This window comes from Schistocerca piceifrons, chromosome X, assembly GCF_021461385.2.
Source record: "Schistocerca piceifrons isolate TAMUIC-IGC-003096 chromosome X, iqSchPice1.1, whole genome shotgun sequence".
Lineage (NCBI taxonomy): Eukaryota > Metazoa > Arthropoda > Insecta > Orthoptera > Acrididae > Schistocerca > Schistocerca piceifrons.
In genome coordinates, this window is record NC_060149.1 from 80,934,418 (window position 1) to 80,948,331 (window position 13,914).

Consider the following 13,914-nt stretch of genomic DNA (forward strand, 5'->3'; position numbering starts at 1 on the left):
GTTCTCTTTCCAGTAGATTTTGTATGCATGCAATGAAATAAAAAGTAGTTACTTTTTAATAGATTAACCTTAAATACTTTTGTATGCATGTGAAATTAATTATTGTATCAAATTATGTTTTTAAATGATTATTGCTGTCAGTGGTATAAACCAGTTTATCATAAATATTTCTTAATGAATTTATACTCCATTTTGACAACATTATGATAATATTTTAAAATTTGTAGGTGGTCACTAATGGTAGATCCACAAGGACAAGCAAACTCTTGGATTAAATCTATGGAAACAAAGAATGGTCTGGTAAAAGTAAAATTTTCTGATAGGCAATATACAAAAATCCTTGAGGACTGTGTCAGGTTTGGGAAGCCTGTTCTACTTGAAAATGTGAGTGAAGAATTGGAAACACCCTTGGAACCTATATTAAGAAAGCAAATGATCAGAAAAGGTATTGTTATTATTTAGTTCTAGTTCACAGGTAATGAACAATTAGCTTTTAAAAAAATTAAAACAACTACTAAAGTTTACAGACAGAAAGGTACATATATGCACCAATTTAAGTACTTCAAACGTGTGATAAAACACCTGTGCATCCATAAGGTGCCTCTCTTCTCTGAAATATGTGGATTTACACTAATAATTTGTTAGTCACTAATAAATTCATGGCAGAGGGCACCTTCTACAGTAAAATACCATCAGCTGGGACATATGGTCATTTGCAGATATTCTTGTTGCACATAAAAATGAAAGTTTCTATGCCATGTAACTTGTAAACGTATAAATGGATATCCACAATTACATACATGTAATTGCAGCAATACTAGTCTCCAAACAACAACACTAAATTGATTTGATCATGCATTAGATACAGAAACTAAAGGAATCATTCGACTACATTATACCTGCTGAACAGCAACCAATTAGAGCTCCACATGTCACAGAATATGGAAAAATGAACCACTTACAATACATACTACAGTCTTCTTACTCGATTTGTGAATGGAATTTAAAAAGAAGATTTGTTAATTTACTGAATTTACTCAGTGTTAATCAACTTTTTTCTTCACTAACTTTGTCAGAGTGTTACACATGAGGCTGTAAATATATTTACCTTCCACTCTGGAAGCTAATTCTTAGAATTTTCTAAGTTTCTGTTTGTCATACATTATATACTGTGAAGCCAAAATATTATGACTACTGCCCACCATGACACTGGATGTTGCCTGGTGGTGGGCATGTGATATGGTAACAAAAGTATGTAAGTGGGGCAGACATAGACAGTGGATCACCCTAGCAAAGATATGGGATGCAAATGGGGAAATCCAATGAGATAAGTGACTTCAACAAAGGGCAGATTATTATTATGCAAAGCCTGTGAATGAGTATTTGAAAAATGTTGAATCTGGTCAAATGTTCACATACTACTGTTTTAAACATCTATGGAAAGAAGTAGAAGGACAGTAAAACTACCACTAGGTGCTAAATGATTGGACATTCATGATTCTTCACAGAACATGGAGTTTGGAGGCTTGTCTGCTCTGTAAAGTAGGATAGATGGTGGTATGTGGCATCTATGCTGAAAGAGCCCATTACTGCTGCACACAAAGGTGTTCCGGAGCATAGTGTTCATCGTATATTGTTGAACATGGAGCTCCACAGCAGACTATGCCTACATGTTGACCCAATGACATCATAACTTATGCACCATCACAATTCGACTGTCAATTAATGGAAACATGTCGGCTCTTTAGATGAATTACATGTTTGCTACACTAGGTCAATAGTTGTATCCACAAATACCATCATTGAGGTGAACAGTAGCTCAAAACGTGCAGCACACCATGGATGCAGGCTGGTGGTAGCAGTATTATACTATGGGAGACATTCTTTTCATCAGTGATGTATTTCATTCCAAAGATGGACAAACAAGGTATTAAGTAGGTGGTCATAATGTTTTGGCTCATCAGTTTATATGTTACACATTTTAGGAGGCAAACTGACAGGTGCCCATTGACAGTGCCGTTCTTTGTATGTGTTACATGCCTCTGGTATTCTGGCTGTATACAGATTCCACACTTTAGAAAGAAAGAAAAATATAACATTCTTCATTTGTAAACTGATAGTGACTACTTATTATCCTATAAATAAATCAAAAACCTGCTATTTACTTTGCTTACAACTCAATGTATGTCATCTTTCCATTTAATATTGTGTAATCCCAGGAAATTGTTTGACATGGCTGACTCCAGATTTGACTAATTAATCCAGGATTAAGATTTGAAGCCCTATTCTACTGTCAGAGGCCAAGACATTTCTGTGTTTCATGAAATGCATACTTTCAACTCTTTATACATTGAAAAGTACTCATACTTGTCAAGTCTATGGGAAAACTGATTTATACTGCCTTACAAAAAATGTGAAGCACCCATAAGTCTAGTTCTGAGAGCAATGTAACCTCATACATCTATGCACAATTGGTGGATATGTGAATGATTAGATTCGCAACTCTCTGGGACAGGTACAAAGGTCACCAGAGTGCATTAGTACAGTTTGAGTTTAGTGTTGTGTATAAGAAGCATGGACAGTGTCAGCTGTTAAGTGATTGAGTAATTACTGTGTAGGACATGGAAATCTAGTGTACTCATGTATGACAGTATTATCAGCACCTGCAGAGTTCAAAAGGTGCCACATAGAGAGCCTTCCATGTCAAATCATGCAATGTCCAGATTTATGGGAAATTTGGATGTGGCAGTGGCATGATTTTGGAACTCATGTGAACATAAGGGCAGGATACTCATTGTCAGTGTTCTGAAGAACCACAACTGATAACCACAAGGGAGGATAGCAGTATTATGTAACTAGCACACTGTAACTCCTTCACATCTGCACCTGCCTTCTTACAACAAGTAATAGTCTCTCTGCAACATTCTGTGTCTCACAGCACCATAGTTAGGAGACTAACAGCAACCAGCTGTGGAATTACCACCTCAAGTGTAGGGCTGTCACTGTCAACACAACACAAACTGCTGCATTTGTAGTGGTGTTGTCACTGGGAAGCTCTGACTGCTGATGAATCGTATTATTGTGTTCTTTCAGTGATGTGTGGATGGGTCCATTTCTTCCATTGTTTTAGAGAAGTGCAGTGCTGTTACTCCTAGTTTCATGATGTGGGGAGCCATAGGCTCTGACTTTAGATCACAGTTGACAGTGACTGTGGAAACTCTATTGGCACAGTGGTATTTCACAAACATCCTGCGTCCTTATGGGTTACCTGTTGTGACAATACTGTGGTGATATTTTTCTACAGGACAATGCTCGCCCACACATGGCATGTGGATCTATGAACTGTCCGAATGATTTTGAGGTACTTCTGTGCCCAATATGTCTTGATAGAACATGTGTGGGTCCAGACAAATTACCACTGTCTATTGCTGTTATGACATTATATATGAATTACAAAAGTTTGGATTTGACTGACAGGTGTTTATGACATTTTTACTGGTTACCATGAATCAAATAATTTTTTCAGGGTAAGTTTTTGTTTGAATTCAGCATATGTTCTAGAATGCTATTAAAAAGGATTTGACTGAAGTAGTAAAGTAGTTTTATGAGTTAGTTCTGCTTTTTTATTGTGCTAGGTTTACATTTTTTGGGGGCTTAAACTTGAGCCATTTCCTAAATTAAGTATGTCTAATTCTCACTTTAGAAACAAAGTCAGCTCTTCAAATCTAATGCACAGAATGTGTTGAATTTCTTATTCAATTCTATGGTCATTTGTACCTTTGTAATTGAGATGTTTCTGCAACTACCCATTAGCATGTAGCAGTCTTATCACAAAAAAGACTAAACATGCTATTCATTCCACGAGACATTAAAATTATTGGAGAAGGAAACTGTTCAATCCTCATAATAGTGTAGGTAATGGCGTATATTCTGTATATGTGTATAGTTTTGAGCTATTTGTTTTCATTGTTTTATGACAAATCTTATATCATTTTAACTTGATCCCTGCCTAAATAAATAAATAAATCCAAGCCTACTCAGTTGCCTACAATAACTCATAGAACTTGGACATAGCAGCATTCAAGAAACACACAACTCACTCAGTGCCATCCCAGATGTAATTAATATAACTGAAGTTTGATCAACTTACTGAAGGAGTAGGTTAGTTAGTCAGCTGCACGTTCTGTGGATCAAAATTGTTGTCTCTTGCTAAAATATGGTACAGTTTTACAATTACAGTTCATCTTCCCAGTGGAAAATATGGCACCATGCTGACCACTTACACGATTTATTAAGGTTGTTTGTTTGTGTGTGTGTGTGTGTGTGTGTGTGTGTGTGTGTGTGTGTGTGTGTGTGTGTGTGTTTTTATTATGTGCACTCAACTACTTACTCTTGACTATACTCTGATGTTGAATAGTGTAGGAGGAACTGTGAAGGAGACATCAATTCAGTTTATGGTTGGAGCTAATTTTATCAGCCATTAAATCACTTGCTAGATGATAAAAGATTCAGATGGCTGATTACTTCACTCTTTTCTGTGCCACACACAGGGTGAGTGATGGACAGTTTAGATCATTTTTCCTTCTAGTATTATATTCATGAATGCTGCTGTTGTTTTTGAATTGTGACTGATGTGCCAACAAACTTCATAAGAAAGCTAATGCAGTGGGGGGCTTTTTGCCAGCATGACTAGATGTTTAAAGGGCTGTGGGTATGCCATAGTGGATTGGAGTTGAGGGGCGAGGGGGCAGTGGGAAGGCACATAAGCTTCCTCACGTCTGTGTCTATATTGCTATAGTATTTGTAGAGTAGCATATGACTGATTCATAACCTGCATTTCTAATTGGTATCATAGGATAGTTGTATAACGTACAGGTAGAGTTGATACATCAGCATACCAGGGAGTCATATATGGTGTGTCACAGGGCTCCATAATGGGTCCATTGATGTTCTTAACATTTATAAATGACAAGCCAACCATATGAGGGCTGTTCAAAAAATAAGAAGACTTTTCAAATTGTGCGGGCAATGTACATTTAACTATCGATTTTTTTTTTTTTTTGTTATGTTAATACACATGTCCTGAACATATGTTCACAGTTTTAAGTGTAAAGCATATTTCATTTACTTTAGACAGATAGAAAGGTTTGATGTATTTTGGTGTGCTCGGCAATTTTTGATTATTACAGAAAATGGATCATACAATTTGCATCACATTTTGTGTGAAAAATGGAATCAAGTGCTCTAAAACACTTGGAATGTTGACAGTGGGATACATTGAGTCTGCTCTAAGTAAAAAAAAATGTTTACAAGTGGTACAAGCTCTTCCAAGATAGCCAAGAAGACACAAATGACAAACCTCACTCTGGACAGCTCAGCACATCAACAACAGGAGATAACATCAAAGCTGTGAAGAAAACTGTTTTGGAAAATAATTGAATTACCATAAGAGAAGTTGCTGAGGATGTTGGCATATCAGTTAGCTCATGTAATGCAATTTTTTTGGATGTTTTGGGCATGATACGTGTGCCAGAGAAATTTGTTCCAGAACTATTCAATTTTGATCAGAAGAACGATCGCATGAGCATCACTCAGTAGCTCTTCAATGACGTCAGTGACGACACTGATTTTCTCAAAAGGATCATAACTGGTCACATAACATGAGTTTACGGTTATGAAGGTGAAGCCAAAGTGCAATCGTCCCAATGGAAGCATCCTGGAGAGCCAAGACCAAAAGAAGCACGCCAAGTTCGATCAAACGTCAAAGTATAGCTCACTGTATTATTATTTTTTTAAATTTTTTTTTCAATTTTTGCCTCAAGGTTGTATGGTCAATAAGAAGTATTACCTGGACATTATGCGCCATTTGCAAGAAGCAATATGCAAAAAAGTCTGGAATTGTGAAAAAACAATTCATGGCTTTTGCATCACGACAATTCACCTGATCATTCATCACTGCTTCTGAGAGATTTTTTAGCCAAAAACAACACAACAATCATGCTTCAGCCACCATATTCACCAGATTTGGCCCCCTGCCACGTTTCCTGTTCCCAAAACTGAAGAGACCTATGAAGGGACGAAGATTTTCAACAATTGAGGAAATTAAAACTGCACTGATTTTTACTGTCATTCTAAGCATAAAGGTGGAGAAGTGGCTATCTACCTGAGAACAAATAACTTAGTAGAATCTTTCAAAAATTTCTCTTGGGTAAATGAGTATTCCACTGATTTGCACTGTGAAATTGTAGCAATTAAGTTAAAATTCTTGTCTGTTGTGTGCTTTATCTTAGCATTGTATAGATCAACAAATGGAAATTTTGAATTATTTCTTAATTCCCTTGATACAGTATTATGTAAATTAATGTCCAAGCAAGAGAATATAAATGTTATCTTATTAGGGAATATTAATGTCAACATGTTACAAGATTCCCAAGAAAGCAAACACTTCAAAGACTGTATCTATTCTTATGGCACAAAAGATCTGTTGAGACACATACCCACTAGAATAACTCCAACTAGTATAACCTCAATAGACCATGTTATTACTAATTGCGAAAATACTGCCATAGCTGCTGTTGTAAATGGTCACATCTCTGACCATCTAGGAAAACTATTAGTGCTAAAGGGAGATCCTTTTATAAAACCAAAGAAAATTTATGACTACAAAAGAAATCTCTCTGTTATTAACATTGCCAAACTGAGAGAGAGCCTTGGTCATGAATCTTAGCATCTAGTATTTCAAGCCGAAGGAGTGAATAATAAGTGGGATGTCTTTCTAGATACATTATCTTATCATCTAGATAATACTATTCCCATCAGAAAGATAAATATTAATAAGAATAAGGCTATACATTCAAGTCCCATGGAATTTGATAATTCTACCAAAGAACTGAAAGAAAAATTGGAAGAAATCTCTATGATACAAAGAGAGACCAAAACCAATACAATGAGCACAGGGATAAATACAAAAAATACAAGTACCAGTTTTGCAAGCAAGTCAAAAGATTGAAGGCTGAAAAGATTAACTCGAAAATACAAAATTCAAATTGTATCTCCAAGAACTGCTGATCAATAGTAAATAAAATAAGAGACAGTGAAACAAAACTAAAAGGTAATATCAACATACAGTCATCTAATAACAATAATGATGTCACCAATCCTCAAGAGATCAGTAACATTTTCAATGACTATTTGATAGATATCATAGAATCTGACTTTTGTACCACAGATAAAGTACCTGTTGGAAGTCTTGCTGAGGACAATTCCGAAGCTAATCAATTCCATGAACTTGAAATCAAGGATATTCTGCAGCTCACCAGAGAATGTAAAAACAAAAAATCCGCTACCTGGGATGAAATTTCTCCATTTTTACTTAAACAGTGTGGAACATCTTATAAATAGTGTCTTGAAAGGAGTGTTCCCTGATATATTAAAATTAGCCATTTTTAAACGTCTCTACAAAAAAAGGTGATGAACAAATAGTAGAAAATTACAGACAACTCTCTTTAACTTCCGTTTTTAGCAAGTTAATTGAAAAAATAATTTTGAAATATATGCTAGAGCATTATAATAAGCACAACATCCTGGGAGATTTTCAGCGCGGTTTCAGAAGTGGTCATAAAACCCTGATTGCAACACTTCAATTTATGCTGAAAGCTCTTGACAAAATTGATGAAGGCATGCAAGTAGCTGGAGTTTTCGTAGACCTATCAAAGGCTTTTGATAGGGTTGATTATAAGGTACTTCTGTCAAAAATGCCCAGAGATGGCATAAGTGGAAAACTATTGCACCTCATCACATCATATTTAAAAAACAGAAGACAGTGTACCTCAATCTCAGACAATAATGGAGAAACATTAAAAAGATATACATCAAGGGTCATGAATACTAAATTTGGTGTGCCTCAGGGATCGATAATTGGTCCCTACCTTTTTATTTGTTACGTCAATGCCTTCCCAAAGATACCTTCACTAGAATGTATGCAGATGACAGTTCAGGCCTTTGTTGGAGAAATGATATTCTTAATCTGAGCATAGAGGTAAAAAAATTTATAGATATTGCAAGGGAAAAGTTTGAAAATTACATTTTAAAAGTCAACTTACAAAAAACAAATATAATCCCCTTCAATGTTGGTGATTTGCAAACTTGTATTGATTCTCAAGATAGTAATATTGCAGGGAAAATCTGCAGTGAGTGTAAATTCCTAGGTATATGCATAGATAGCAAAACTACTCTGGACACAACAAATTGACAATATATTTGCAAGGTTATCATCTAGCCTATATGTTTTAAGAAGAATAGCTCCATATACCAATACCCAAACAATGAGGATGATGTATTTTGGTTTAATACATCCATTTCTAACATATGGTCTTGCATTGTGGGGCGGGGCTTCCAAAACTTATGTAGAACAAGTATTTAAACTCCAGAAAAGAGCCTCGAGAATATTAGGCAAAAAAGATGCTAGATCATCATGTAAGGGATTGTTTATAGAATTTAAAATTCTGACTATCTATTCAATGTATATGTTTGAAACAATAGTATTAACTGTAGAAGATAAGAAATATAACTTGTCATAATGTAGAAATTCATGATCACAATAAAAGACAAGTACAAAATTACCACATGATACGCAGAAGACTGCAAAAAACTGCAAACAGTCCATATATTAATGGAGCAAAATGCTTCAATGCACTGCCAAATGAATTGAAGGTAATAACTGGAGAGATATTCAAAAAACATCTAATGTCGTGGCTCATTGAGCAGTGCTTCTATAGCCTACTATAGAAACTAAAATCTAAAGTATTATTATGTCAAATAATTTCGACTACATTATAAAGTAAAATTGGATTGTATACTGTTGTTTTGTACTACCAGTTGCTATGCATGTAATTACATGTTTCATGCAAATAAATTACAAATTGCGTCACTGGAAGTTCTCAAGGCTGTTCTAAGAAGTGGTTGTGAGAAGTGCTTCGAGGATTGGAAGAAGCAATTGCACAACTGTATTGTATCTGAGAAGGATTACTTTGAAGGGAACAACATTAATATTGATGAATAAATAAATATTTTTTCATAAAAATATAAAGTCAACTTACTTTTTGAACACACCTCATATATCAGCAGCAGATACAATCAAGTTTGCCACTGACACTAGCCTGTTGTTAATGCTGTGAATGAAGATGACCTGCAGGAGAGAGTCACAGAAGTAAGCACATGCTTTAGGGAAAACACATTAATTTCGAGCAACACAAAAACTATTTGGACCAAAACTCAAGTGGCAGACTCTTCAAGAGGGGCGCTCTGCATCGCGGTGTAGCTTGCTGTCCAGGTTTCGAGAGGGTGCGTTTCTCGATGAGGTATCGAACATGTTACTTCCCCCTACTTATACCTCCCGAGGAGATCACAAATGTAAAATTAGAGAGATTCGAGTGAGCATGGAGGCTTTCCGGCAGTCGTTCCTCCCCTGACCCATATGCGAGTGGAACAGGAAAGGCAGGTAATGACAGTGGCACGTAAAGTGCCCTCCGCCACACACCATTGGGTGGCTTGCGGAGTATAAATGTAGATGTAGATGTAGATGTACTACAGTCAATGACATTCCAGGCTGAAGACGTGTGTGGTGATTCCCCGGACAGTGGGATACCAACCTGGCTGTCACCTGCCATACTGCTTGTTTTTGGGCTTGCCAAACACTACGTTGGCCAGCAAGGTCACTGGATCTCTATGCAATTCGGAACATTTGGAGCATTATAGGCAGGCCCCCCCAACACTAATAATTTGTTAGTCACTAATAAATTCATGGCAGAGGGCACCTTCTACAGTAAAATACCATCAGCTGGGACATATGGTCATTTGCAGATATTCTTGTTGCACATAAAAATGAAAGTTTCTATGCCATGTAACTTGTAAACGTATAAATGGATATCCACAATTACATACATGTAATTGCAGCAATACTAGTCTCCAAACAACAACACTAAATTGATTTGATCATGCATTAGATACAGAAACTAAAGGAATCATTCGACTACATTATACCTGCTGAACAGCAACCAATTAGAGCTCCACATGTCACAGAATATGGAAAAATGAACCACTTACAATACATACTACAGTCTTCTTACTCGATTTGTGAATGGAATTTAAAAAGAAGATTTGTTAATTTACTGAATTTACTCAGTGTTAATCAACTTTTTTCTTCACTAACTTTGTCAGAGTGTTACACATGAGGCTGTAAATATATTTACCTTCCACTCTGGAAGCTAATTCTTAGAATTTTCTAAGTTTCTGTTTGTCATACATTATATACTGTGAAGCCAAAATATTATGACTACTGCCCACCATGACACTGGATGTTGCCTGGTGGTGGGCATGTGATATGGTAACAAAAGTATGTAAGTGGGGCAGACATAGACAGTGGATCACCCTAGCAAAGATATGGGATGCAAATGGGGAAATCCAATGAGATAAGTGACTTCAACAAAGGGCAGATTATTATTATGCAAAGCCTGTGAATGAGTATTTGAAAAATGTTGAATCTGGTCAAATGTTCACATACTACTGTTTTAAACATCTATGGAAAGAAGTAGAAGGACAGTAAAACTACCACTAGGTGCTAAATGATTGGACATTCATGATTCTTCACAGAACATGGAGTTTGGAGGCTTGTCTGCTCTGTAAAGTAGGATAGATGGTGGTATGTGGCATCTATGCTGAAAGAGCCCATTACTGCTGCACACAAAGGTGTTCCGGAGCATAGTGTTCATCGTATATTGTTGAACATGGAGCTCCACAGCAGACTATGCCTACATGTTGACCCAATGACATCATAAATTATGCACCATCACAATTCGACTGTCAATTAATGGAAACATGTCGGCTCTTTAGATGAATTACATGTTTGCTACACTAGGTCAATAGTTGTATCCACAAATACCATCATTGAGGTGAACAGTAGCTCAAAACGTGCAGCACACCATGGATGCAGGCTGGTGGTAGCAGTATTATACTATGGGAGACATTCTTTTCATCAGTGATGTATTTCATTCCAAAGATGGACAAACAAGGTATTAAGTAGGTGGTCATAATGTTTTGGCTCATCATTTTATATGTTACACATTTTAGGAGGCAAACTGACAGGTGCCCATTGACAGTGCCCTTCTTTGTATGTGTTACATGCCTCTGGTATTCTGGCTGTATACAGATTCCACACTTTAGAAAGAAAGAAAAATATCACATTCTTCATTTGTAAACTGATAGTGACTACTTATTATCCTATAAATAAATCAAAAACCTGCTATTTACTTTGCTTACAACTCAATGTATGTCATCTTTCCATTTAATATTGTGTAATCCCAGGAAATTGTTTGACATGGCTGACTCCAGATTTGACTAATTAATCCAGGATTAAGATTTGAAGCCCTATTCTACTGTCAGAGGCCAAGACATTTCTGTGTTTCATGAAATGCATACTTTCAACTCTTTATACATTGAAAAGTACTCATACTTGTCAAGTCTATGGGAAAACTGATTTATACTGCCTTACAAAAAATGTGAAGCACCCATAAGTCTAGTTCTGAGAGCAATGTAACCTCATACATCTATGCACAATTGGTGGATATGTGAATGATTAGATTCGCAACTCTCTGGGACAGGTACAAAGGTCACCAGAGTGCATTAGTACAGTTTGAGTTTAGTGTTGTGTATAAGAAGCATGGACAGTGTCAGCTGTTAAGTGATTGAGTAATTACTGTGTAGGACATGGAAATCTAGTGTACTCATGTATGACAGTATTATCAGCACCTGCAGAGTTCAAAAGGTGCCACATAGAGAGCCTTCCATGTCAAATCATGCAATGTCCAGATTTATGGGAAATTTGGATGTGGCAGTGGCATGATTTTGGAACTCATGTGAACATAAGGGCAGGATACTCATTGTCAGTGTTCTGAAGAACCACAACTGATAACCACAAGGGAGGATAGCAGTATTATGTAACTAGCACACTGTAACTCCTTCACATCTGCACCTGCCTTCTTACAACAAGTAATAGTCTCTGTGCAACATTCTGTGTCTCACAGCACCATAGTTAGGAGACTAACAGCAACCAGCTGTGGAATTACCACCTCAAGTGTAGGGCTGTCACTGTCAACACAACACAAACTGCTGCATTTGTAGTGGTGTTGTCACTGGGAAGCTCTGACTGCTGATGAATCGTATTATTGTGTTCTTTCAGTGATGTGTGGATGGGTCCATTTCTTCCATTGTTTTAGAGAAGTGCAGTGCTGTTACTCCTAGTTTCATGATGTGGGGAGCCATAGGCTCTGACTTTAGATCACAGTTGACAGTGACTGTGGAAACTCTATTGGCACAGTGGTATTTCACAAACATCCTGCGTCCTTATGGGTTACCTGTTGTGACAATACTGTGGTGATATTTTTCTACAGGACAATGCTCGCCCACACATGGCATGTGGATCTATGAACTGTCCGAATGATTTTGAGGTACTTCTGTGCCCAATATGTCTTGATAGAACATGTGTGGGTCCAGACAAATTACCACTGTCTATTGCTGTTATGACATTATATATGAATTACAAAAGTTTGGATTTGACTGACAGGTGTTTATGACATTTTTACTGGTTACCATGAATCAAATAATTTTTTCAGGGTAAGTTTTTGTTTGAATTCAGCATATGTTCTAGAATGCTATTAAAAAGGATTTGACTGAAGTAGTAAAGTAGTTTTATGAGTTAGTTCTGCTTTTTTATTGTGCTAGGTTTACATTTTTTGGGGGCTTAAACTTGAGCCATTTCCTAAATTAAGTATGTCTAATTCTCACTTTAGAAACAAAGTCAGCTCTTCAAATCTAATGCACAGAATGTGTTGAATTTCTTATTCAATTCTATGGTCATTTGTACCTTTGTAATTGAGATGTTTCTGCAACTACCCATTAGCATGTAGCAGTCTTATCACAAAAAAGACTAAACATGCTATTCATTCCACGAGACATTAAAATTATTGGAGAAGGTAACTGTTCAATCCTCATAATAGTGTAGGTAATGGCGTATATTCTGTATATGTGTATAGTTTTGAGCTATTTGTTTTCATTGTTTTATGACAAATCTTATATCATTTTAACTTGATCCCTGCCTAAATAAATAAATAAATCCAAGCCTACTCAGTTGCCTACAATAACTCATAGAACTTGGACATAGCAGCATTCAAGAAACACACAACTCACTCAGTGCCATCCCAGATGTAATTAATATAACTGAAGTTTGATCAACTTACTGAAGGAGTAGGTTAGTTAGTCAGCTGCACGTTCTGTGGATCAAAATTGTTGTCTCTTGCTAAAATATGGTACAGTTTTACAATTACAGTTCATCTTCCCAGTGGAAAATATGGCACCATGCTGACCACTTACACGATTTATTAAGGTTGTTTGTGTGTGTGTGTGTGTGTGTGTGTGTGTGTGTGTGTGTGTGTTTTTATTATGTGCACTCAACTACTTACTCTTGACTATACTCTGATGTTGAATAGTGTAGGAGGAACTGTGAAGGAGACATCAATTCAGTTTATGGTTGGAGCTAATTTTATCAGCCATTAAATCACTTGCTAGATGATAAAAGATTCAGATGGCTGATTACTTCACTCTTTTCTGTGCCACACACAGGGTGAGTGATGGACAGTTTAGATCATTTTTCCTTCTAGTATTATATTCATGAATGCTGCTGTTGTTTTTGAATTGTGACTGATGTGCCAACAAACTTCATAAGAAAGCTAATGCAGTGGGGGGCTTTTTGCCAGCATGACTAGATGTTTAAAGGGCTGTGGGTATGCCATAGTGGATTGGAGTTGAGGGGCGAGGGGGCAGTGGGAAGGCACATAAGCTTCCTCACGTCTGTGTCTATAT

At 36.6% G+C, this 13,914-nt stretch overlaps 1 protein-coding gene across 1 annotated transcript in view; it reads left to right on the plus strand.

Moving 5' to 3' along the window:
• The window catches only part of LOC124722185 (dynein axonemal heavy chain 7-like), a 913,348-nt gene that overhangs the window by 633,881 nt on the left and 265,553 nt on the right, over positions 1-13,914 (plus strand). The window contains exon 25 of the mRNA XM_047247384.1: positions 228-445. Within this exon, the coding sequence (XP_047103340.1) occupies positions 228-445 (218 nt within the window). The remainder of the gene's footprint in view (positions 1-227; positions 446-13,914) is intronic.